This window comes from Mauremys mutica, chromosome 8 (genome assembly GCF_020497125.1).
Source record: "Mauremys mutica isolate MM-2020 ecotype Southern chromosome 8, ASM2049712v1, whole genome shotgun sequence".
NCBI lineage: Eukaryota > Metazoa > Chordata > Testudines > Geoemydidae > Mauremys > Mauremys mutica.
Window position 1 is genome coordinate 45898489 of NC_059079.1, and position 26496 is coordinate 45924984.

Here is a 26496-nt window from a genome sequence, read left to right on the forward strand (position 1 = left end):
TGTCTTCTTGAGCTCTGAATCACACCCTTAGCATTAAAGACTGTGAGGCATTCAGATACTAAGTTACATGGCCCCCTTTCGAAGCTTAGATAGATTGGATCATAATGTATATGTGATTACTTCAGACTGAGTAGTACCTTATGCTGTGAGCAGTCTGGGACAGGTCCCCGGGGTGCAACTTGGACTGTGGGACTGCTGAGCTCTTCCAAGCCCACCAACCTGAAATGTGCCTCTCTTGTTACCTGCAAAAACCTAGGGCACCCCTCCTGTACTCTACTGAGGGCTCAAGATGTGTTAATATTCTTAAATAAACCTCTGTAGTCAATGAGCACCTTCATAACAATGGAGTAGCACCCTTTGCTGTTTATGTACTCAAAAGGACTGGGAGGCCAGATTGAAGGCTCTTTTTATGGAGGCAGCACTGGGACCTGCCTCTGAGCTGAGCCGGTTTGACTCAGCACTGAGTACCACGGTGTCGGTAAGGAGTGCTCTTCGCACTGTGCAGGAATTTTAGCACTGTTCCCCTTCCCCAGTGCCCAGGAAGAGGCACAAGAAGCAGTCATCTGAGAGGTGTTGATCCTGGTGCCAAAGAAGGTGAGGTATGGGACCCAGGACAGAGTGAGACCTCCTTTACCTCAGCACTGCAGCAGTTGGTACCATCAACTCCGGCCCCAGTGGTGCTGTTTTCTTTGTAGAGGCAGCGCAGCACCAGGGCATTTACAGTGCCATCAACCCCTATTGCCAAGTCCAGGGACCTGCTCTTGTTGCTTGTGCCCATATCTCCGGCAGCACAGGAGTTGGTGCTACCGGTAACTGGCAGGCTGGAGAGAAGCCACTGCCCCAGCTTCTGTCCAGTACCAGAGCCAGTGGTACCATCTAGGGGAAAATTGTCTTTGCTGGCCATGGTGCAGACATCCCCACTTCAGCACTGGTGTCTGCCACTGATAGGAACTGTGCCTCCATGGTCACCTCAACGAGACTCATCAGAGTCAGCGGTGGGGTCATACTCCTTTTGCCCTAGGAGCCACCCATGCTACTCCCCCAGGCACTTCTACCCTGCCATGGCTCCAAGCACCAGGGTACCACCATGTGCCTGTCCTTCTGGATCCTGGGGGCCAGTGACAATGCAATGGCCCTTGTGGAACCTGTCGGGGCTTCCCACAGCCCAGAGTCCTGTCTCAAGATGCTCCTATTTGGTGGCCTCTGAGAACAGAGCACTACCACTGCCTTGGTGAAAGGCTCCTGATCCAGGCTCAGTACTGGAGTCTGGTACTGAATCTCAAGAATGTGCCCCGTCAAAGTGGAAAGGGGAGAGGAGGGCCCTCAGCCTGTGTTGGCTTCCTTCTCCCCAGATGAGGCTGTTGACAGCTGATTTGTCACCTCCTCAGGTTGACTATAAGGCCCACTAGGACTTGTTTAAGTGTTTGGCCTCAAATTTGGCCCTCCAGATGGAGGCAGTCAAGGAGACCTCCCGCAGCCTGCTGGAAACTGTAGTCGTAGTGGACCACTCAAAAGTGTCTCTGCCACTCAATGAGGCTATCATGCATGGCCAACAGGTATAATAAGCCTCCCCTGGTGCAGCTGCCACTGCCCCGCCACCAGATGCCTGGGCTGTGGAAACCCCCCCTGGGCTCTGCCTCTTCCCCTCCCTGCTCTGCCCCATCCTCAAGGCCCCCTCTGCTACCTGCTGAGTCCTTCCTTGCTCAGCTCCTCCACTCCACACCCATCCATAGATCCCCGCTGCTCACCACATCCTTCCTCTTCTCCACCCCCCTACCTGCAAGACCCACCCTGCCCACCACATCCCTCCTCACCCCCTTTCCCACAAGGGTGCCCATCGCTCACTGCATCCCTCCTCTGCCACCAATGAGAGGGAAAGGAAAGAGCCTCTGGGGACAGTGCCTAAAGCAAAAGATTCAAAAAAGTTGGATTTATATGGGAGAAAGATTTATTTGATGGAGGGGTTGCAGCTTAGAATTGTGACCCAGAAGCTGCTGCTGGGTCAATACGACTTTAATATATGGGACCCCATGCACAAGTTTAAGGACCCTCAGGAGGTCCAACAAACCCTCCAAGACTTTCCCTTTGAAGGGTCTTTACTCTTCACAGAGCAAACTGTTTGCTAAACTCCCTGGGCTTAAGGACTCCAGGGTAACTCTTAAATCATGGGATTATATACCCCAGCATCTTCTAGGAGACATTACAAACCCCACCAGCCCACCCAGTACTTTGCCTCACCAACCTGTCAGGACCTGCACAGAAGAAGGAGCAGAAGGTTTAAGCATAGGCCACTTCGACCTCTGTTCACTTCCAGGTTGATGTCTGCCCCTCCTACACACTCAGGGACCTCCAAGAAGACCTTTCAATGGCGTGATTGAGGTTGCTGTACCAGTCCCCATGATGTTGGATCCGGTTTCCCCTTTTTTTTTCCGGACCACCTGTCACACTTCATCAATGCGTGGTCCTGAATCACCATGGACCCCTGGGTATTAAGCATGGTGGAAGTGGGATACACCCTTCACTTCATTTCTATCCCTCCTTGCTACCCCTCTCCCAATCTCCCTTCATGAACAATTTTTGGTCCAGGAGGTCCAATTCCCTCTGTCATGCTGTCTGATATATAGCTCACAACTGAGAGTGCCAATCTTAGGTCAGACTAACAGGGAAGATACCCCAAACTGGTGGTATATTCTATAATTTGATTTTACCAAACTAGTAACAAGCATACACTCCTGGATTACTATATTAACTATACCATGGAGCCACAGACGGTCCCCTTAAGCTCTCCAGTGCATCTTGCCACTCAGACAAACGACTTTGAGATAAAAGGTTATTAAAACCAAAAATCATCTCATGCTAGGTTCTTCCAGCTCCAGAGGGTTGATCACTCACCCCCGGTCAGTGGACGTTTCAGATCTCACACAAAAAACAATGCTGACAGCCAATTTCTTTAGTAAACTAAAGATTTATTAGTTAAGGAAAAGAAATGAGAGTTATTGAGAAGTTAAAGCAGGTAAATATATATAACAAGTGAGTCAGAGTTTGGAAGTCCAGTTGATATCAGAGATGTAATGTCCGCTAGTTTCCATAAGTCTCTTGGGTTACCCAATATGGCTTTGGGGACTTCTGTATATTTGCCCAGAATTCCTCCAGTCAGAATTAATCAGTCAAGAGATGCAGAATCCAGGATTCCTTCTTATAGCTGAAAACAGTCTGGCACATATTTACAGCACAGTATGAGCTCTTGTTTTGTTGACTAAATGCAGACAAAGTTTGTGGACTTCCTATTGTTGAACATAAAGACCCATGCTTTAAGCTAGCATGTTTCTTCATTTACAGTTCTGATGCGTCCATCCCATTAGATGGGCAATTATACATAATGCATTTAGTTATAGCCATTCAGATAATCTTTCATTAGTTTACAGGAACAAAGAGAGACAGAAACAATCCTTCATTAGTTTTCATGCAGTTTACACAACAAACATCTTAATACTAACATACACTTTAATCTAGGGTTAATTAAATAAGGGGACATACATAATGTAAGGTGATAGCAATCAGCAGGTTTACAGATAAGTGAGCACAATAACATTAGCATTTCACTAGTGTTCATGCATTTAGAGCAAATGTAATTGCAAGGCATAAGCCATATACATGTTATTGGAATAACATTCCCTTTTGCTCTATTCTAACAAGTAAATGGGCCTGTGTCTTTGATTTGAGCTGGCTCCTGGGTAAGCAGCATCATGAGCTCTTGTTTTGTTGACTAAATGGAGACAAAGGTGGGAGCTGTAAAAGAGGTCCCACAGAATTTAAGAGGGAAAGGGTTCTATTCTAGTTATTTCCCATGCGATTTTTTCCTCATCTGAGATCTTAGGCTCTTTATGAATCTCAAAATATTCTGGTTCCACTGTTACAGTAGCAAGTGTTTACATTCCAGGATAGTTTTCTCAGGGTACGTCTACACTGTGAGCTGGGGGTGTGATTCCCAGCTTGAGGAGAAATACCCATGTAAGCTCTAACTGAGCTAGTGTGTTAAAAAGAGAGTGTAGCTGTGGTGGAGTGAGCAGTGGAAGGGAGCAGCCACCCCAAGTTCATGCCATATAGGCACACACTTGGGGTGGTTAGCCACTTCTCCCCACTCACACAGCGTTAGCTAGATTAATGCTAACACAAGTATTTCTCCTTGAGCTGGGAATCACATCCCAGCTCAAAGTATAGATGAGTTGGCTCCCTCTCATGGCCATGGTGCCATGCCCTTTAATCTCTGTCCTGCCCTCTCTCTATTCTCCCTCTTCCAGGCCTTTTTACAGAGACTTCTCACATTTGCTTGTCCAATCGTGACCCATACAGGGGTCTGGGTTTATTCAGACAATAACTCAAAAGTAAAACTCAGATCCCCCAAATCTGTCCCAAGGCATGGCTCTTTTCTCAGGGCCTGGGTGAGCAAAAGGGATCCTTCATCTAGTCCTTTTTAAAAAATGAAACCTTACAGGATGACCCACCTGGGGTTCAGATTGCAACTGTCCTGCTCAGAGCTGACTACCCTGTAGACTTCTCAGAGTCAGCTTCTTCAGACTGCTTCAGCTCTCTTATAAGGAACCAGCTGCTTGCGATTTCATCCTCCGGCCAGTGTGTCTCTGGTTAGCTCATTCAGCAAGCCTGCTCCAGGCTTCAAGTCTCCTGCAGGCAGCTCGCTCAATCCCTTTGCTCTCTCACACATACCCTTAGGGTTTAGGGTAAATCTTAGTTATATTGTAATTACAGAATAAGGTATCTACATATTTATCAACTATAATCTTAGCTATTGATCCATTTTGTGCTTTTACTTACATTATCTTATTATGTATTAACATGTTTGCCACAGCCTTGTGTTAAGAAGCATTGCTAATAGAAGGAGTGAAGTAACTAAAGTGAACAAATCCCAGCTAGGGTATCAGCATTGGCTGTGGAGAGAAATCAACTAATCATATTTTGTTAACTAAAAAAAAAACCTATCCTACAATATAAATACATGCTACTGTAACCATATAGTCAATGCAGAAACAGTATTTTCAACACAAAACAATGGAGCAATAATTTTCGGACTGTGCTTTATGGCTGACCTGTCATTAATTAAATGCAATTGTTCAGCCCTGCACCCAGCAGATGCCCTGCTAAGAAGTTGCCCATTGTAGTCATTTCCCCACTTCTTTCTCTTGTCATTTGTATATATAAAGACAACAAACTATCTGCCCTACTGACCCCATGCAGTACATTCAAGTAGCTGTTTTTGCACTCATCATGTTCAGTAGAACTTTGCTTGACCTTGATAAAATGACCATGGTATGTGGCCCTCAGACTGAGCATTCTTGCCCCAGTGTAAAATAATGAAGTGCCTTCCTGACAACTAATGTAGCCTGCCTGGAAACAGACTGGACACTTACATCTGACCCAACCAGTTCCAATCTATGAGCAACTATTCAAAAAGGGTCCCCTCCCCAACAACACAAAGGTAATTATTAGTTACAAATGCGCCACACAACCTTCAGAGAGTGGTAATGAAACTGCAAAAATACTCATTATAAATGTGAAATACAAGCTGTGTAAAGAGCTTCTTGAGGTGACCATTCTTTCAAGAGTGCCTTATAAATAGTAAATAGGAGGAGTTGCAGGAAGAGTAATTTGAGTTTAATACGAACATTTACAAAATAAACTCAAATTCAAAAAATGACACAACCTTGCATCAACTTAAGACAAATGAATTGCCAAGCAGAGAAGCAAAGGTACCTCCAAGTAGAAAATTATATTGGGACAGTAAGGGTGTTATGCACATAAAGTTGCATATGGTGGGATTCTTCACAAAGGACTCTGTGACATCACACTACACAGCATGAGGTCAGAAATGCTAGCCATAATCCTCAGTGCCCATGTCGGTATTGAGAATTGTAAATACAGAGCCCCAAATCCTATTTTGACCAGGCATGGATGTTGATATCAAAGATAACATATCCAAATGTAAAATCTGCAATCAGTACAGAAAGAAATATACAAAAGAGTCACTGAACCCACATGAAATTCCTGATTGCTGTTGGATCCAAAGATGAATATCCTGTCACATTACAGGGTCAACATCTCCTGATTTTAGTGGCCACTGTTATAGACTCTAATATCCTACACTGAGATTATATCCTTCCAGTCAACGAAAGCTGAACACATTTTCCTTTTGAGCTTGTCAACACCTTGTTTGGTTTAGCCAGTAGGATCATTTAAGAGGATGATGTGATTTGTTAATAGCCAGTCCATGAATAAGAACAGCAATTTGTTTAATATGCATCAAAATTGATAATTGTACAACCAAGTCATCCATACTCTTCACAATTCCCATCAGTAGCTATCAGGGTCTCTTTCCAATTCCCTATTTTTGAAGTATTAACTTTCTAAAGGCTCATCTATGAATGTAATATGATATCAGTACAATCCCTGTTGCTCAAGTTCCTCCCACAGGGCCTGGGTGTACTGCTTCCATTGTCCTCCAAGACTCTTTGGGCTGGGGAGTAAGGATCTGGGCATAGGACCCAAACTCAGAGCCCATGCACTGGAACTTCTTACATTCTCTACTGTGATGTCTATGAAAAACTTTGTTATGAGAATTCTTGGGAAATATTTTCATTCCTTGAGTAATTTGGTGTTCAAGAAAGTTGCCAAATAAAAAGCATATCAAAATGAAGTCATCTTCATGAGATGAGATTCCTCTGTATTCACTTGACTCTGGAAGCTGGGGCTTAAAAATACCCCATTTATCGCTAGAGGTCTATCATGAGCGTTGGCAACATGTGTGTGTATATATGTTTACATATACATTGTGAGAGACCCAGACCAGTGGGGTACAGGAGTCTGGTAGAGGGCAAATATACTGGTCACTGGATGAGTGGTTTTCTGTTCCCTGAGTGACCAGAGCAGGAGCTGCACTAGAATAATTAGGAACCTGCTAGAACCAATTAAAGCAGACACGCTGATTAGAACATCTGCAGCCAATCAAGGCAGGCTAATCAGGGCACCTGGGTTTAAAAAGGAGCTCACTTCAGTTTGTGGTGAGTGTGTGAGGAGCTGGGAGCAAGAGGTGCAAGGAGCTGAGCGGGAGCGCTGCTGGAGGACTGAGGAATACAAGCCTTATCAGACACCAGGAGGAAGGTCCTGTGGTGAGGATAAAGAAGGTGTTGGGTGGAGGCCATGGGGAAGTAGCCTAGGGAGTTGTAGCTGTCATGCAGCTGTTACAGGTGGCACTATAGACAGCTGCAATCCACAGGGCCCTGAGCTGGAACCTAGAGTAGAGAGTGGGCCCAGGTTCCCCCCCAAACCTCCCAACTCCTGATCTGACACAGGAAGAGTTGACCCGGACTGTGGGTTCCACCAGAGGGGAAGATCTGAGGCGAGCAAATCCACCAATAAGCGCAGGACCCACCAAGGTAGAGGAGGAACTTTGTCACAACATTTATATTAATATGTAGAAAAAACTTTTATTTTATAGTTGTAGTTAGAAATACATTTAACCTATAGCTTGAGTAAGATATTAAATCTGATTCTCCACTATCTTGCATCTTACATAGCACTTGACACCCTGCAGAGAGAGTACACAGCAGAATGGCCATGTTTTGCAGTCCCTTTTCACAGAGCAGGTAAATAGCTGCACAAGGTGCAGGACAGTGAGGAATCGGGCTCTATCATTTTCTTTTTTTCTTGTTTTTCTTTAGCACCATGTAGCCTCACAAAACAGGAACTAGAGGCCAAAAATCTGCTTCTGTCCAGTGGCCAAAGACATGCACAGTTGATTCAGAGTGAGCACACATTGGACTTTGTGTAGTGAAGGATATATCCTCACAACCCCTTCAGTCAGGAAGTGTGTTAATGGGCACATAGATTTGCCTTCATGCATCTCTAGTAAATCTGCACCGTATTTTGATAATTCAGTTTCTCAGTTTTATTTGATCTCTTGTGTACAGTCATTTGTGTGCTAGTATTGCATTGTGTTCTAATCTGGACTATAACACCTGCCCTTTCCATTAGAGATAATCACTCATGAGGCACTGCATCACCCTCTATAGGCATCACTTCGTACACATATCATGCAGGACAAAGCAGTCTCCTGCAGTCTGGAAAACAGTTCCACATGATGGAATTTCTTTATATAAAACTGAGGAAATTTCATAATATTGCTTTAAAAGAAAGTTGCAGGTACAAAGTGAAGCACTCAAAGGACTGGAAATGTCAAAGTTATATTTACCTGCATATCCTCATGGTGTGTCTGCGTTATGATACCATCTTTACTTACTTGATCATATACTCTGTTTTCCACAGGGCTCTTGCCTCTTTCAGGGTGAATTCAGTGCTGTTCAGAGGGCCAGCATAAGGTAGGGCATAAATGCTGCATAGGCCTTGTGCTGCTCCCCTGTGCAGGGATGAATTTCTCCCTCCATGAGCAGATTAAATGGTGAATAAGAATAGTTTATGTACTGTATGAGTCAGGGTGCTCCAGACCATTGCAACAGTGCTGCAGGATATGTAGTGGAAGAAACAGAGCCCACGCATTGAACACTGTGGACAAAATGAATATTAAAATGTTGCCTCAGTCATTGTTCAGCTTTCAATCTGAGTGATGCTGGGTTGCTCTAGAAAAATACAATGTGATTATGCAGTTAAAGGCCAGTCATAATGTATACACACTTATCTAGTTATTTTTTGAACTCAGTTATAGTTTAGGCCTTCATAACACCCCCTGGCAAAGAGTTCCATGGGTTGACTGTGAAGAAATACTTCCTTGTGTTTGTTTTAAATCTGCAGCTTATTAATTTCATTGTGTGACCCCTTCTTCTTTGATTTATGTGAAGGAGTAAATAACATTTCCTTATTCAATTTTTCCCCACAGTTCATGATTTTATAGACCTCTGTCATATCCACCCTTAGTCATTTATTTTCCATGCTGAAAAGTCCCAGTCTTTTTAATTTCTCCTCATATGAAAGCTGTTCCATACCCCTGATCATTTCTGTTGCCCTTATCTGTACTTTTTCCAAGTCCAGTATATCTTTTTTTTTGAGGTGGGTGATCAGATCTGCATACAGTATTCAAGATGTGGGCATACCATGGATTTATATAGAGGCAATATGATATTTTCTGTCTTATCATATATCCCTTTCCTAATGATGCCCAACATTCTGTTAGCTTTTTTGACTGTTGCTGCACATTGAGTGGATGTTTTCAGAGAACTATCCACAATGACTCCAAGATCCCTTTCTTGAGTGGTAACAGCTAGTTTAGACCCCATAATTTTGTGTATATATAGTTAGGATTATATTTTGCCATGTGCATGACTTCGCATTTATCAACATTGAATTTCATTTGCCATTTTGTTGCCCAGTCACATGAGATCATATGAGATCCCTAAATCTTTGCAGTCAGCTTTGGATTTAACTATCTTGAGTAATTTTATATCATCTGCAGATTTTGAGATCTCACTGTTTACCAGATCATTTATGAATATGTTGAAGAGTACTGGTCCCAGTACAGATCCTTTGGGGACCCCGCTATTTACCTCTCTCCATTCTGACAACTGACCATCTATTTCTACTCTTTGTTTCCTATCTTTTCACTGGAGCGCCTGGCAATGCTTGCAAGATCATCTAACAATCCTTAATTTAATTTAATGGCAAGTCTTTTGTTATCGTAATCACCCTTGTCAAGGTTCCTCCCCCACTCTGAACTTTAGGGTACAGATGTGGGGACCTGCATGGACACTTCTAAGCTTAATTACTAGCTTAGATCTGGTAACACTGCCACCATCCAGAAATTTCAGTGTCCGGATCACTTTCTGTCCCCCCCAAAACCTTCCCCTCCCTGGGCAGCCTTGAAAGGCTTTTTCACCAAGTTCCTGGTGAACACCGACCCAACCCCTTGGATTTTAACATAAGGAGAATTTAACCATCCCCACTCCTTTCCTCCACCAATTTCTGGTGAGTCCAGATCCAATCCCCTTGGATTTTAACACAAGGGAAAAAATCAATCAGGTTCTTAAAAAGAAAGCTTTTAATTAAAGAAAGAAAGGTAAAAATTATCTCTGTAAAATCAGGATGGAAAATACTTTACAAGGTAATCAGATTCATATAGCCCAGAGGAACCGCCTCTAGCCTTAGGCTCAAAGTTACAGCAAACAGGTAAAATCCTCTCAGCAAAAAGGAACCTTTAAAAGTTGAGAAAACAAAAATAAGACTAACACACCTTGCCTGGCAATTACTTACAAGTTTGAAACATGAGAGACTGATTCAGAAAGATTTGGAGAGCCTGGATTGATGTCTGGTCCCTCTTAGTCCCAAGAGCGAACAACCCCAAAACAAAGAGCACAAACAAAAGACTTCCCTCCACCAAGATTTGAAAGTATCTTATCCCCTTATTGGTCCTCTGGTCAGGTGTCAGCCAGGTTTACTGAGCTTCTTAATCCTTTACAGGTAAAAGAGACATTAACCCTTAACTATCTGTTTATGACAACCCTACCTCAGTTTATAAACAAACTCCCTGGCCCAAGGGCGGAAGCTGGGAGCAGCATAGAACAGCTTGTCATATTCCACACGCAAGCTGTGCTGCAGTTAAGAGCTCTGTCTGGGGCTAGGGCATGTTCTGTGATCAGACCTACGGCCCAAAACTTGAAGGGGTGGGGGAGACAAGAGACCCTCACTGCTCCCCCAAATGGTGCCCCTGTTTATAGCAGCTGAATGAAGCCCTTAATATTTTGGTCACTGTGCCTAGCTCAGCCACATGCACACATACATTATAGCACCTGAGGCATCTATAAGTGGTTTCCCTAACATTGGACAAGGAGGCATTTTCCATCTGCAATACCAAAGCCCAAAAAATTACATAACTATTTTTGCATAATATTATCATAATTGTCATTTTTTTCCTGCTAGAAAAAGGAAAAAAATGTATCCGTCCGCCTAGTAGTAGAATGGAGATATAACTACTGTCTTGGAAAAAGGATACACATCTGGCTCCTTTGTAGAATTCAGATGCCAAAAATAAAAATTTTATGCAATGGAAGGACAGAACAGATCTTTCTGTGACAATGGAAACTGGACAAAAGCACCACTTTGTTTAGGTTAAAAAAACCACAACGGTTTCTTAGGCTTTGAGCTTTATTTAGAGATTCACTCAACAAAACTAATTGCTTGTGTAAACACATTACTTCAGTGTGCTAACTGGGGGGGGGCAGGAGGGGGGTGTTACCAGGAAAACTGCTGCTTTTTCTTGTTTTAGAGCCATGTGTTATCTAGATGGAAGAAATGGAAAATCGGATGGTAGAGTTGAATGGGAGAGCAAATGAGAACATATTGCAATGGGTGTACCTAAAACATGGTGATTTTCTTGAGCTTCGCTGCAAACCAGGATATGCACTAGCAACTGGTTTATCTCAACCTATTTTATTTTATTGTTATGGTGCAGTGCCATGGAAATCCAATTGTCTATCCAGAATGCAAAGTTAGGTGGAAATGGGCTCTAGTGGGTATCTCAAATATCCTGCTTTCAGTAAAGGGCACTCTGCAATGATAGGAATAAGTGAACGTGAAAGAGCTGCTTCTTTGCTCTGATCATTACAATGCAGAGGGTAAATCCTTTCAGATGAGACTTGTGTTAAGCTAATTACATTTCAGGGGCTAATAGACACAGTGAGGCAGATTCTCCTGGCTCGACTCTGACTCCCTGAATTAATTTAATGACTAAGTGGCATTTATTTGTCATACAACAATTTAAAAAATGTAAATGAGTTACTGTCTGTTGCTAGGCATATGGGAGGCTATTTCAGATGTTACTGAATCCATTCACAGAATATTTAATGGCAGTACTCTGAGGCCTTCTCAGAAACAGTGTTCAGACCAGCTCAGCCCTCTCTTGACAACACAACTTGGGACTATAATGGGAAAACTGAGCTTGTGCCTGGAAATTCTTTTATTGCTATCGGGTATGCCAGTGCTGGGAGCACTAAAGATAGTATAGTCAGCTGCTGGGTGTAACAGTTTGTAACTACAGAATAACACACAGTTCTTTACATTTCTATGGTACCTACCAGAGCAAATCTATTAAAACTGGTTGAAAAATGGAGAAGCAATATTGATATCTGATGCTTTTTTCATTTTGTGGGGTTTGTTATAAAGCATTTTTTCATTTTTAATTTTTTTCACAAAATATATACACTTTAATTTCAAAATTTTGAATGTTATTTTTTGCACTAAAGATAATCCTGTATTTGTAAATGTCCCTGCCTCATGGTTGTTTGGATGTCTCCACAAAACAATTATCCACATCTACTATACTCCCCAGAGGGACAAAAGGATGTAGAGGGTGAGCTATAGTCTGATAACGTAAAGTAAGTAAATGTGAATACACTAACAGTCTTTAACCTTTGCTGGGAAGTTCCTCCAAAACATGATTTACCAAAATAATCTCTGTTTCACTCCAAAATTCAAAGTGTCTGTGTGTCCTGATCAATGACTGATAAACAGTCAGGCTTGCACAATACCAGCTTCCACTGGTAAATGCTATCTCTCAGGCCTGGGCTTCACTCAAGTTTTTTGCCACAACCTAATTGGCTGCCAGTTAATATGAGGTAGTTGACACAGATATACAGGTCTGTCGCATCTTACACACATTTAACATGTGTGATTTCATCTTTACATGTCGGCAAAAACAAAGAGAAAAATAACAATTTTAACATTTTAACTGCCACCACTCAATCAGGAAATGTGGATTGAGACACAGTCCTTCCCCAAAATGCTAGGGGATTCCAAGAGCCCCAAATCCATGGAGTTGTTACACCCAGGAGAAATGTTTTAACAATTTTAATACTGTACCTGTAGTGTGGGCGATTCCACCCGCCATTCAACTCAATGTAATTTTGACTATACGTGGTTTTCGCTTTACGCGCTAGCCGCGGAACGGAACCCCCGCGTAAGATGAGACTCGCCTGTAAAGGGTAATGTAAACACTGCCCAAATGTTTGTTGCAGGCTCCTGGTTTACTGAATCAATTACTAAACCTCTAGCATAGATATAACCTCAGTGTTCTGTCCACTGCACCTGCCAGCCCAGGTGCCTCCTCCTGGTGCTGCTTTTGGTGAGGGAAGAGGACTGGGGCCATGCACATTCACCCTGAAGATCCTGCCACCTTCAGAAAGCGGGTGACCCAGCAACTAGATAATCAAAAATTGTGGCATGTACAAAAGAATGGGTTGGTCATAGAGTAAAATAGAGGTTTCCCCTCACATCATTTCCTGACTATGTCATGAAAGAGGAGCATTGGGAAATAAACAAAGAACTTGTACTGTGTTCCTGGTGGAGTTTACATCTGTTATTTCTGGAATTAGATGTTGCAAGAGAAGAGGTCGAGGGTACAACAGAAAGGGGTTATAAAGGAAGGTCAGTTTTCATTTGCTGAGGACAGGATCCAGAGAAGAGCATAACTCCAGGTCAGCTATTACAAGTGCTGGGTGTACTTTATCAAGCACCAACATGACTTTGCTGAGCGGTATCATCATTCAGATACTGTGGGCTTTCTATGCTAAGGGACAAGGTAAGTTGCAAAATGAATTAAATGATCCTTAGCCCCATTTTGCAAGGGTGAAACAATGACACATGGAACATGGTAACATAGGGATTTAGAAATGGAGGAGAGTGTGTGAGAACCCTTGCAGATGGAGGGTTAGTTATGGGGCCTCCCTTGTGTTGTTATAAAGACTATTCCCATGTGTCTACTGCCTAATGAAACAAGGCTGAGTGAATCCCTCAAAATACTTCAAAGGGATTCAGAGTGCAAAAGTATGCGAGCATTCCTAGTAGCTCTGTGTGCATTATTGCTGTAATCCTGACAGCTGGTGAAATTTACTAAGGTACTCACATCTGTTTCCTGTTCATCTCCATAGTTATTTTTGCCACATTAAATGAATTATAAATTCAACAGGATTTATGTATATTTGGAGATTGTTTTTATTTCATATCACTCCAAGAGTAATATCGTGCTGATTGTAGAAAAGTTTCTGGTATATGGACCTGATATATAGATAATATGGGGTTAGATAGTGCATTGAGTGCTCTAGAGAAGGGGCCATTTTAATCTTTGACACTAGACCGTCTGAGTCCTTTCCCATCACATCATTCAGTGAAATAGGACACAGAGGGATGACTTTCCAAGAGACTGGGAGGGTTCAAAGCAGTTAAGAACTTTGGTACACTAAAGAGGTAATTTGAATCATAACTGTTAATGTAGGACAGGCTGTTTTTTGCTCACATAATCCATGGTAACTGAGCTACTCAATGTATTACATTCTGGAAAAATGCACTCCCTTAGGCAGGCATATCCGGATAACTGAATTTCATGTACACCAAACTCTGCACAGAAAATGACATGAGGTGCCAGTACACTGTGCTGTTATCAGTTGTTTCATTGGCTTGGTTAATTGTTTTGTACGTTAGCCGACATTCAGACACCTTTCTCTCGCTCCACATTTGGGGTCACAAGTGGATGGTGGGGGAGAAACAGCTCCTGCCATAACTGTAAGCAGCCCAAGGACTGTTCTAAGTTGTGCTGACAAGAGAAGTCCCATAGGGAACCTTCTACCAGCTAAGGACTGGGTGGGGCTGCCAATGACAAACCACTCCATCATACGCGGGGAATCTTCACCATTCCCAGTTAGAGATAATTTATAAGTTTTTTCATGTCACTCCAGCGGTGCTAAAAGACCCTAACCAGGGTCAAGGATGTGGCCTCTAGAGTTTAATTAATGACAACTTAGAGTGGCAAGAACTTAAGTCAACTCAGGGCAAGCTTCTCAACATGCAATGCCAAAATGCAGGGCACAATGTATAACAAGGACCCCAAATGAGGGACACAAACATTTAATTATGCTGGAATTTCTTCTAGGCTCGTCCAGACTATGATATTAAATCATTCTTTAATGTATATTAAGTAGCTCAATGGAGAAGTGCTTATATCACAATAACCACTATCGCATTTAACACTGGAAACCTCACTAGACAGATGTAAGCACTTCACCTTCTCACTCAGCCCAATACAGAGCACACAGAAATAGTCTATCCAAGATGCATGAACATTACTGAGCCTTCATAGAGCATGGATCTCCTGGTAGAGTAAAACTTCTCAGGAAGAGTAATTCCAATATTCTAGCCTTACCACCCTTCCTTCCATGTTATCTGTACAGTGAGAGAGGTAACTACTTGGAATCAGGAACTGAGACCTGGAAGAAAAGAAAAATATGAGGCGAGTTAAACATTAATTAAAAAAAAATAACAAGATTGATCTCTTACTTTATTGAAGGCTCAGATTTTATAGGTATAGTTAGGGCAGGGAATAGTGCTACTAGCACTTCCACTTTAAGTAACTAGTACCCTAATATAGTGCAATTACTCTGTTTCAATGCTCTGTTTATTTTAGATGTGTTAGGAAGGTGTGGCCCCCCATCTTCTATTCAAAATGGAGACATCATTTCTGACCTATTGCCAGTATATGCAGAAGGCTCTTCAGTGGGGTACAAAATGTCGAAGTTTTCATAGAATGACGGGATCCAAAATAATCACGTCACTTAGGAAAATGGACAGCCCCATCAGTATGCTCAGGTACATATAAAATTATCCTTGTGACATGAAAAAGAAACATGACTTTGTTCCCTCCCCCCCCGCCCCCCAAAACAAAAGCAATCTGGCAGAGACTAGTTGGCATATCCACCTCTGGTACAAAGCATAAACTCCAAGGGAGAATCCACAGAGGAGTTTCTGTGAGTTGGGGAGGAAGAGCACAGTATGATGTGGATAGGGCTCATCAGAAATTTTCCCCTCAGATAAAATACAGATTCATCAAACTTTTTGCAGAAACGTGATGATTTTGATAAATCTCCATAGTTGCTTGACTTTCATTCTATGCATCCTAACCCAAATGTTTTTACTAGTGCTGTTCCCAGTGGGATGCTACCCACCACATAAGAAGGATGGGGGGGCAGGGCCTTGGCAGAAGAGCTAGCCAACCACAAAGGGGAGCATAACTCATCCCCCACCCCCAAAACTGTAGTGCAGCATGCAACGCACCTTGTTCACACCAAAAAGCACCAAGCTAAACCATTGTGTTGAAGAGAGATGCAATGGTTTTGGAGCTATCCCTGAGGTGGAGAGAGCCTCTATGCTGCCCCAAACAGTTTCTTAAAGTTTAGCTATTAGATACAGAAGGCTAAGTGATATGTAGAAAGCCAATAGCTATGTAGCTCTGAGTTTTTCTTCTCACTTTCTTGCTGCCTTTCATCCTCTTTTTCCAGGGAAATTCAATGTTAGTCATTTTAAAAAAGCTATAGCTTCACTCATGCTACTTTTTGGTATGTTCCCATGCCTCTCGTTTGCTTTATGACCCATCCCTTTTGCCTTATGTCCCTCTCCTAAGTCTCATTTTTGACACGTGCATTTTTGGTGCTGGCTGCCATCCTGAAAACAAATGGAAGTTTTTAAAACTTCTGATTCCATTTCTCCTTCCTGGAAGTAGTAGAACTGAATGAAGCTTTGTGGCCCTTTCCACATTAAGAAGAAAATGTTTTATGCATTTAGTGCAATTTTAAATAAAGTCTAGTAATCTGGTGTACAAAGTCATAATGACAGACAAAGGTTAACATGCATGTTTTACAAAACATAATTTTAAGACAGTTTTTCAATTATTTAGAAGCATACTAATTTACAAACATCTTAATAATGGCAGAACAAAATGTTAATATATATGTATTAACATCCCTTCTATCATTTAAGAAAAAAAATTATATGCAGTTAGTTCACTTCTAAAGAATCATGCATTTTGAGAAACAAATATTTTTGTGCATTTAGAACAGTTCTAGTTCATTAAATAATTGTACAAAGTGAATGACAGAGAAATAAAGGAGTGTTACATAAAATCATACATTTTTAGAGAAAATGTAGTTAGAAATGTACTAACTTAAGTCATTACATAATTAAAAAGAGCTTAGTAACAGCAGAATAAAGAAATGTTATGACACGTTAATATGCATTTTCCTCATTTTTATAGGAAATTATTTTTAATTCAGCTAGCATATTTTTGAATAAAATCATTAAATTATAGAAAGTATTAATGAAAAAGGAATAAATTATTAATATATACATATAGAAAGAATTATGCATTTTTAGAAAAAAAATTATGCAGATATTGCAATTCTAAATAAAGTTGATTAAACAGTTCCACAAAGGTCACAAAGTATTATTTAGTGACTATTTAGAAAGGCCTTAACTTCATGAAATATATATTTTCTTATAAAAATGCATAATTCTATATAAAGTATGCATTAACAGTTCTCCTTTGTCTCTACCTTAAGATTTTGTATAATTAATTACTATTTAAAAATATATTAAATACATAAAATATTTTCTCTAAAAATAAGAAAAATGCATGATGTACATATAAAAACTTCTCCTCCTTTATTCCTTGTCATTTAGACATGGTACAATTATTTAATTTCTTTATTTAAAAATACAGTAAGTGAATAAAATATTTTTCTGTAAAAATATGTGATTTTGTGTGTGTGTGTGTGTGTGTGTATAAAAACCCTCTTCTTTATTCCTTGGACTTTAAGGCTTTATTATGAAATATATTAACTGCATATAAAAAAGTATCATATATAGGAACACTTGATTCTGCCATTTCTGTTTTTTATTACAACTGTTTTTCCCTAAAGATGCATGTTAGCCTTTCTTTATTCTTTGGTTATTACAACATTGTACACCTGTTTAGTAGACTTTATTTACTAAATAAATGCACTAAATATATTGAATGTGTTCTCTTGTCAAAATGAGGAAAGAGCAAGAAATATATTTCTTTCCTATTTCTAATGCATCTAATAAGAATAAATTAAATAAAAAGGAAAAACTTTTTTTTCAAAATGGCCACCAGTGCCAGAAATGCACATTTCAAAAGTGAGACCTAGGGATGGGACTTAAGGCAAAAGGGTCAGACCATTAAGCAGAAAGGAAGCAGAGATACATGTCAAGTTATGATGAGTAAAGGTATAGTATTTTATTACTCCTGTTAATTTTTACCCTTGGCATTTTCAAAACTTTATCTTATTTATCCCAGTCTCACTTCCCTTTCTGGGAGAAGAGGAACAGAGAAAGAGGAAAAGGCAGTTTGTATTAGAGAATACATTTCAGATGATGACTTTAGCTGCTCTATCAATTATTTTTAAAATGCACCCAGTGAAGGGTTCTTTCTAAAGGGCACATCTATGATTTTATCAGTTATAGGGACATCAAGAGGTTTTTGTGTCCTGGGATTCTTTCTTTCCTTTTTCCCTCCATTTGTGTGGTATTTCTGTCTTGTATGATTTACACTCATGTATCTCTCTAGTGTTATTCTATGTTTCATATTCCACTCCTTTGGCTTGTATTGTCCCAACTTCTATTTAGCTTGTATTCTCTTACCATTATTTACCCCAGTCTTTCAATATGAAGATAAGCTATAAAGGTAACATCATAATTCACAATGCTCTGAGACAAGTGCTTGGTGTATCAAACACCCTACATGGTAATATGGTCCTGGAGAGAGTAGGTACTGCACATGGATGCACTTCTCAGTTGATTGATCCACATGAGCCTAAGGAGAGGAGGAGGAGGTGGGCCAAAGCCTCTTACTTTCTGTTCCTGTGCTAGTCAGTGCTCAAGACAGACTGGTGAGATTAGTTGGGCAGAGCTGATTGATGCAAAGGATTTCAAATTAACCTGTTTGAAAAGCAACCCAGGATCAGGTCTTGACCAAGCTGGAGTAGCAAGTTACCTATTTTGCCATTAGTTCCATACTACTAGTATGGAAGTATCATTCTGCGTTAACTTTAAAGATATATCTTGTAGTATTTTGTGTTCAGTTCCAATACCAAGAGGATTTTTTTTAAATTTTCCTTTGGGATCTTTCCTGCTCTATCATAGTACATTTGATAGCACTAGTCTGTAATATTTGTGATCTTACAACATTTATTGTAAATCTCTGATGTGCATGCTTTTTATTTCTACATTACTTTTAGAGTCTGCTGGAAAGTGTGGGCACCCACCTGCTATTGATAATGGAGACGTCCTGGTCTTCCTACAGAAAGAATATGACTCAGGTTCAAGAGTGGAATACAAGTGCCAAAGTTTTTATAGAATGAAGGGATCTGCCTTCGTTAGCTGTGAGTCTGGCCAATGGACCGACCCACCGGTTTGCTTAGGTGGGTACAAATATCTACGATATGAAAAAGAATGTGATGAGTTTTACGACTGTGGTATTTTTCATACTATGGGCCCAATCCTGAAGTCACCTGTACTGGTGTAACACCAGATTAATTCCATAAATCTGAATGGAGTGACCCCTGCTTTATACCAGAGCATATGTGGGGGAGACTCACATTCTTTATAGGGACATCAGTGCAGATTTTTCCAAAAGAAAGATCGGCAAATGGCAAACAACCACACCATTATAAGTATTTAGAATGCACCCCCAAAATATATCTTCGTTAAAACCTGCAACAACCATTATAATGAAACTACTGTTTACTGTACATGAAAAGATATATTCAAATATATATTTTAGTTGAAAAGATTTCAACTATAGCAGGTGCTGTGAAATACAATTCACTAACTTATGGAAGACCAGGAGGAATATTGGTCACCGCTCTTCAGTACTTGAAGTAGACACGATGCTGGCATGAGCAGCAGGGGATTCCACTTTTGCCCAGGGGAACTGTAACTGGCATAAAACCAGTGTAGCCTGCTCTCTCCAACCTCCATATGCTGAGAGTGAGTGGGGACAGGGTGGCTGGAGTACATTGTGGTGCAGTGATCCCCAGCTGTGCAACTAGCTCTGTGTGGGTTTGAAATTAATGATGAATTGATCATGTAGGCCTGTGTGTCCTGGACCTGACTTCACAGCTCAGGACTAGCCCACCACATCCCCTTTCTCTTCTGCCATGTCACCTACACAAAGGTCGGGGGGCGGGGAGAAGACAACGGGGAGCCTGATCTGCCAGCTTCATATCATCAAAGTAAGTATCCTTCCACATGGATGGTATTTTGTTGGATCAATATAGCTAGATTCTGGCCCACTTGCACCAGGTGAGTGGCACAAAGGGGCCAGATTGTAAAATAGAATATAATGCTGTCTGTCTGTTTTCTGTCTCTCTCTTCAGCCAGCCCCAGTCTCTTCTCTGTTCCTTCTCACAATATGATCCTGGTTAGTGTGAAAGCCTCCTTCTCTAGAGCTCCTTTTTGTTCTCTCAACCGCACCATCTCCTTTTCTGTTCAAATCTTATCTGAAAATATTTTTCTGCTTTATTTAGCTATGGTGCTACAGCAGGGCCTGGGAGAAGTGGGAGAGTGGTCGAAGGGAGATATATAAACCCTAGGCTAATTAAGGTGTGGTTCCCTGTAGACTAGGGTGGGTTACTACAGGTTAATGGAAGCACCTGTAGTTAATTAAGGCCTGTCAAACTTAATAAAAAAACCCTGCTTCAGGCAGACAGTGTGGTGTAAGGAAGGAATGAGGACTGGAGTTTGGAAGTGTGTTGCTGTAGAGTTGAAAGACCAGAGAACTGGAGGGCAGGGAGACTCCCTCCCCCAGCGTCCAGGACCAAAGGTAACCCTACCAAAGGGGGAAGATGGTTAGAAACCTGCAGGTGTCAACAGGGGCTGGGGCTCAGAGTGAGGAGCAAACCTAGACCCCTCCCCTGCTTTCTCTCCTCTACCACCTTCCTGAGAGCAGGGGCAAAGGGTGGCGTACTTTCCCCCCACCAAGAAAAGTGCAGGACCCACCATATCAACATTGGCCATTTTGCAACACATGGTTCCAAAAGTAGGATTTCCGTGCCGTGAATGTAACCCAGGATGGGTCATGACCACCCCATCCCCAAGATGGAGGATGTGGTCGAAGCACTGGTGTAAGCCACTGCTGCCCAGCAGGAAGCTACCTGGGTCCAGGCAGCTGCCCAACAGGAGGCCATGTGGCTGCAGCAGGAGACCAATCACCTGCTGACGAATCAAGCCACACAAGATCAGACCATGCTGCAGGAACTCGTGAACCAGGTGAAGACCCTTACAGAGCTGAGCCATGGGTATGGCGGGACATGGACCACATGGGCCAGCTACTGCCTGCAGAAAATGACCTGGGAGGATAATGTGGAGGCATACCTCCTGGCCTTCAAGAGGAGAGCCCTGCAGGAGGCCTGGCCCCAAGACCAGCGGTCGGGCATCCTTGCCCCATTTTTGTGAAGGGAGGCCCAGAAGGCAAACTATGATATGACTGCAGAGGAGGTGCCAGATTACCCCCTGCTGAACGCAGAGATCCTGTCCAGGTCCAGGGTAATGATGGCCTTGCAAGCCCAGAAGTTCCATGAACGGCAAGAGCCAGAACGCCATGCCAGACCGCACCGGCTTCTGCGGTTGGGATTAAAAGGGCTCGGAGCTCCCTGCAGCTGTGGGAGCCCTGAGCCCAGCTGGAGGTGTGGTGGGGATTTAAAGGGCCCAGAGGTCCATGGCGGCCGGAGCCCCGGAGCCTTTAATTTGCCCATGAGCCCAGGGGGCTCCCAGCTACCTCTGCAGCTGGGAGCCCTGGGTTGATTTAAAGGCCCTGGGGCTTCCAGTCACAGCCTGTGCCCCAGGGACTTAAAATCTTGAGAGGCCCCACCTCTTCTGGTTGAGGCCTTTTGAAAGGATAGCCATGGATCTAGTGGGCCCACTAGAAAGATCAGCCCAGGGCCACCGAAGCATATTTGTCATCTTGGACTATGCTACGCAGTACCCCAAAGCCAAACCTGTAAGAAACCCCACATCCAAGGAGCAACGGTATGACGTAGTAGAAAAGGAATGCCTAGCAGTTAGAATCTCCATGGTCCATTTATGGTACTACCTACTTCGGTGGTGGTTCAGCCTTGTGATGGAGAATCCAGTAGATGCCTGGGGAACTTCTCATATCGCAAACATCCAGTATGGTAGGAGGGTAATCCCAGTCTCTTCTGTCTTGGGCCTCCACCTTTCAGATCATGCTCTTGAGTATGGTTAAATCGCTCGACCAGACCATCTGTTTGGGGATGATAGACCAAGGTCCGCAAGGCTTGGATGCAGAGCAGGGTACATAAGTCTTGTATTACTCTCAACATGAAGGGAGTCCTTTGGTCTGTCAGGATCTCCTTAGGGATGCTTATTCTAGCAAAGGCCTGGACCAGTTTGTGTGAAAGCCTCCTTCTCTAGAGCTCCTCCTTGTTCTCTCAACTGTACCAACTCTCCTTTTCTGTTCAAATCTTATCTGAAAATATTTCCCTGCTTTATTTGGCTATGTAAAGCATTTGGGGACAGGGTCAGTCTTAATACAGTTAGTGAATCAAATGTCCAATGATGCATCCACATGTACATACTGAAATTATATTTTTCCATTTCCAGAGCCATGTACAACAACCCCAGAAGATATGGAGAAAAACAATATTGGGCTGAAATGGAGCTCGAAAACAAAATTGTACATAGAAAGTGGAAACTTTGTTGAATTTGACTGTAAAAATGGATATGTGAAAGATCCAACATCTTCTGCCTTTAGAGTACAGTGTGTGGAGGGGAAAATGGCATATCCTAAATGTAAGAGAAAAGGTAAGTAATCTCCAGTGAAACTACAATATTGGTGAATTACCTGTCTTAATTTTTACTAGGGAATTCTCAGGTTTAAAAAAATATTATGGCACCATTGTGATGGGTACCATAGAAACATGTGGGAAATCATGCTTCCTGACCCAGACAGCTTGCAATCTAAATAGAGAACACAAATGGTGGATTAAAGAGATTCATGGGTTACTTTGCTTGTAAGCTCTATTACTTCAGCTGGGACAATCTTCCTCTGACATCTGGGCCTCTTTAGGTTACTAGCAGAGCAGAAAAGTTTTCTAAGTGTTCTTGTCTTACCCAGTTCTCTAGCTGGCCCAATTCCTCATTCAGATAGCTGACTTCTAGTGTGGTTTGCACTCATCTGCTTTCCCTCTGAGGCTGATATATATTTTTTTTTAAAAGCTCCTTAAGTCAAGTCCTTGCTGCACCTCATCACTGTTAGGAAGCTCCATGTTGGGGAAAGATTTCATTATTTCCTTGAGTTACTGGGGAACCTTCTATCCATGAGGGTTAGTTTGCTGGCCCCCTCAATTATCTGTCTTGCCATTTTACACTGGGAGTGTTGCAGCTGGGCTTCTCAATCTGCCTAGAGACTTTGTAGTTGCTGACCCAACAAATATTTTCTCTCAGACTGCGAGTCATCTCTTCACATTCAGCACTCGGTCCAAACAAATGCTTTCACAGCTTTTCTGTGGGGCTACTCTTCCAGAGCTTTTCTTGCTGTCTACTGGCTTTCCCACAGCTTTCTGGCAACTTCTACCTCAGACATAAATGGCTTCACCAATTGATCCTCAGCTCCTGTGTTTATTCATCACTACAGACATGGGCAATGCAACAAAATTAAGGAGTGTGTGAGTGGGACACAGATTTGCCTTCTTCCTGCCTGTTGTCTTCCTTTCTCAGGCAGGCCACCAACACCACCACAACCAGCAGTTTAAGTGCCCTGGCCCATAAACTCCTAATCCCATCCACTCCAGATCAGTGCCCGGCGTTGTGACCTGGCACACAGGATCACAGTGCTGATCAGGTCTGGCCCAGTCAAAAAACAATCAAGCCACAGCCCAGGTTCCCCCCACCCTGGCTTCATAGCCTATACCTAGTAAAGCCCCTTGTATCAGATGAGTGACACAGAGGGGCCAGATTGTAAAATCGAGTCATGGTGTGTGTGTGTGTGCGTGCGTGTCTTTCTCTGCTCATCTGGTCCCAGCCTCCAACAGACTGTTCCTTTATACAGTATGAGTACCGTTGTTTTGAAAGCCCCCTTCTCGTGAATTCCTTCTTCTTCGAGTAGTGTCCCAATGGGTGCTCCATCCTAGGTGCACTTGCGTCCCTTGCACCTTTGATTGGAGATTTCATGTAGCAGTATCTGTTCAGCCTGCGCATGCATCCTGCTGTGTCTCATGCACCACGCTGTAGTTATCTAGCACTATGAGGGTGAATTGCCCTCTGTTACTCTTTCTGAGGCTTGAAAAGGATCATTCTACATGGGGAGTATTCTGTTGGCCAGCTATGGCTAGATTCTGGCCCATTTGCATGAGCTGAGTGACACAAATGGGCCAGATTGTAAAATATAATCTAACCTTGTCTCTCTCGCTGTTCATCTAGCCGCGGTCTCTTCTCTGTTCCTTCCCACAGTATCACCTGGATATGTGTGAAAGCTTGTTTCTCGATAATTCCTTCTTGTTCTCTCAACCTTACCATCTCTCCTTTATTTTTCAAATCTTATCTGTAAATACTTCTGTTTTATTTAGCTAAGTAAAGCATTTGGTGACAGGGTACGTCTCAATAGTTAGTGAATCAAATTTCCAATGATAGATCCACATGTACATGCTTAAATTATATTTTTTCATTTCCAGAGTTATGTATAACATTCCCAGAAGATATGGAGAAAAACAATATTGGGCTGAAATGGAGCTCAAGAACAAGACTGAATTTACAAAGTGGAGACTTTGTTGAATTTGACTGTAAAAATGGATATGTGAGAGATCCAACATCTTCTGCCTTTAGAGTACAGTGTGTGGAGGGGAAATTGGCATATCCTAAGTGTAAGAAAAGAGGTAAGTAATCTCCAGTGAAACTAAAATATTGGTGAGTCACCTGACTAAAAGATTTTATTTTTTTACTGATGAATTCTAGGGTTTAGAAAAAAAATAGAGAACAAAAATGGTCGGCTAAAGAGACAGAGCTAACAAGCAAAGTATTATTTGCTCTGTATTAGTTGAGCTGGAACAATCTCCCTTTGACATCTGGGCTTCTTTGGGATACCAACAGAGCAGAAAAAAGTTTTGTAAGTGTTCTTGTCTCACCCAAGTTCTCTGGCTGGCCCCATTCCTCATTCAGATAGCTGACTCCCATTGTGGTCTGCACTCATTTGCTTTCCCTCTGAAGCTGGCTTTTTTTTTTTTAACCTCCTTTAGTCTTTGCTGGAGCTCATCACTGTTAACAAGAACTATATTGGGAAAAGCTTTCCTGATCTCCTTTGTTTACTGGGAAACCTCCTATCCATGAGCGTCAGTTTGCTGGTCACCTCCTTTATCTGTCTTGCCATTTTACACTGGGAGTGTTGCAGCTGGGCTTCTCAGTCTGCCTAGAGACTTTGTATTTGCTGCCCCAACAAATATTTTCTTTCAGACTGAGTCATCTCTCATACCTTTCTAGGAAACTGCCAAATATTGCTTCAGTTTCTTTTGTGAAGTTTCCCACTCCTGTTTCAGGTCTTGTTTTAATTTCTTTTTATCTTCTTTGATATAATCCTTTTTGGTCTGAGTGGTTAGCCAATACTCAGGGTCTTCCACCTCATTTTCTGTGTTTGGAAGAGAAATTGGGGATAGAGTCAGGTTTTTTATGAAGCAGTTTAATTTGCAAAGAATGTACAAAGTCCTGTTTTTCTGAATGCAAAATGAACAAACATCAGGAGGCAGTTTCTTTGCTCACAGTTCTAAGCCTGCTTCACATTCAGCACTCTGTCCAAAAATGCTCAATCAGCCTTTCCTCAGAGCCAGTCTTCCGGGACTTCTCTTGCTGTTCACTGGCTTTCTGGCAGCTTTTGACTCAGACACACACAGCTCCACCAATTAATCCCCAGCTCCTGTGTTTATCCATTCCTAAGGGCAGGAGATGTGCAATGGTATTTAAGGTATGTGTGTGGGGGACAGATTTGCCTCCCTCCTGACTCTCCTCTTCCTAGGCACTCCACCAGCTATACAGGTTTCGCCAAGTCAAAAAGCAATCAGGCCACAGCCCTGGTCCCCACCCCCCCGCTCTCAGCTTCACAGCCTATAACTCGGCAAACTTCTTGCATCAGCTGAGTGACACAGAGGGGCCAGACTGTAAAATAGAACCAGAGTGTGTGGGTCTCCCTGTGCTCATCTGGTCCTAGCTTCCAACAGACTGTTCCTTTACACAATATGATTCATCATCATCTGTGATCTCTCGATTCGAGGATGATTGCTACCATGGATTTACATATGGCTCCTGAGATGACTGAAACTACAGATCTGTCTGCAGTAGGTACAGACATTTTCTGGCAGGTCAGCTGCGTGCTGGGAACAGGGCCGTCCTTACCCATACACAAAGTACGCAGGTGCCCCAAATTTCCTGGTGCCCTGAGCAGCTGCATGCTGCTCCAGCCCCTGCTCCACCCCTTCCCCAAAGCCCCCACCCTGCTCTGCCCCCAGCCACAGCCCCACCCCCCTGAGGACTGCAGCAGGGCTGGGCCTGCACTCACCAGCGGTGTGAAGTGCAGCGACCTGGCCCCAGCCGCGCCACAGGTGAGTGCTGGAGGGTGGTCAGCCCTGCCCC

At 42.6% G+C, this 26496-nt stretch overlaps 1 protein-coding gene across 1 annotated transcript in view; it reads left to right on the top strand.

The window, feature by feature from the left end:
* The window catches only part of LOC123375826 (coagulation factor XIII B chain-like), an 83735-nt gene that overhangs the window by 49422 nt on the left and 7817 nt on the right, over positions 1-26496 (top strand). Inside the window, exons 19-23 of the mRNA XM_045027132.1 lie at positions 8338-8390; positions 13461-13594; positions 19098-19280; positions 22483-22683; positions 24552-24752. Coding sequence (XP_044883067.1) covers positions 8338-8390; positions 13461-13594; positions 19098-19280; positions 22483-22683; positions 24552-24752 — 772 coding nt within the window. The remainder of the gene's footprint in view (positions 1-8337; positions 8391-13460; positions 13595-19097; positions 19281-22482; positions 22684-24551; positions 24753-26496) is intronic.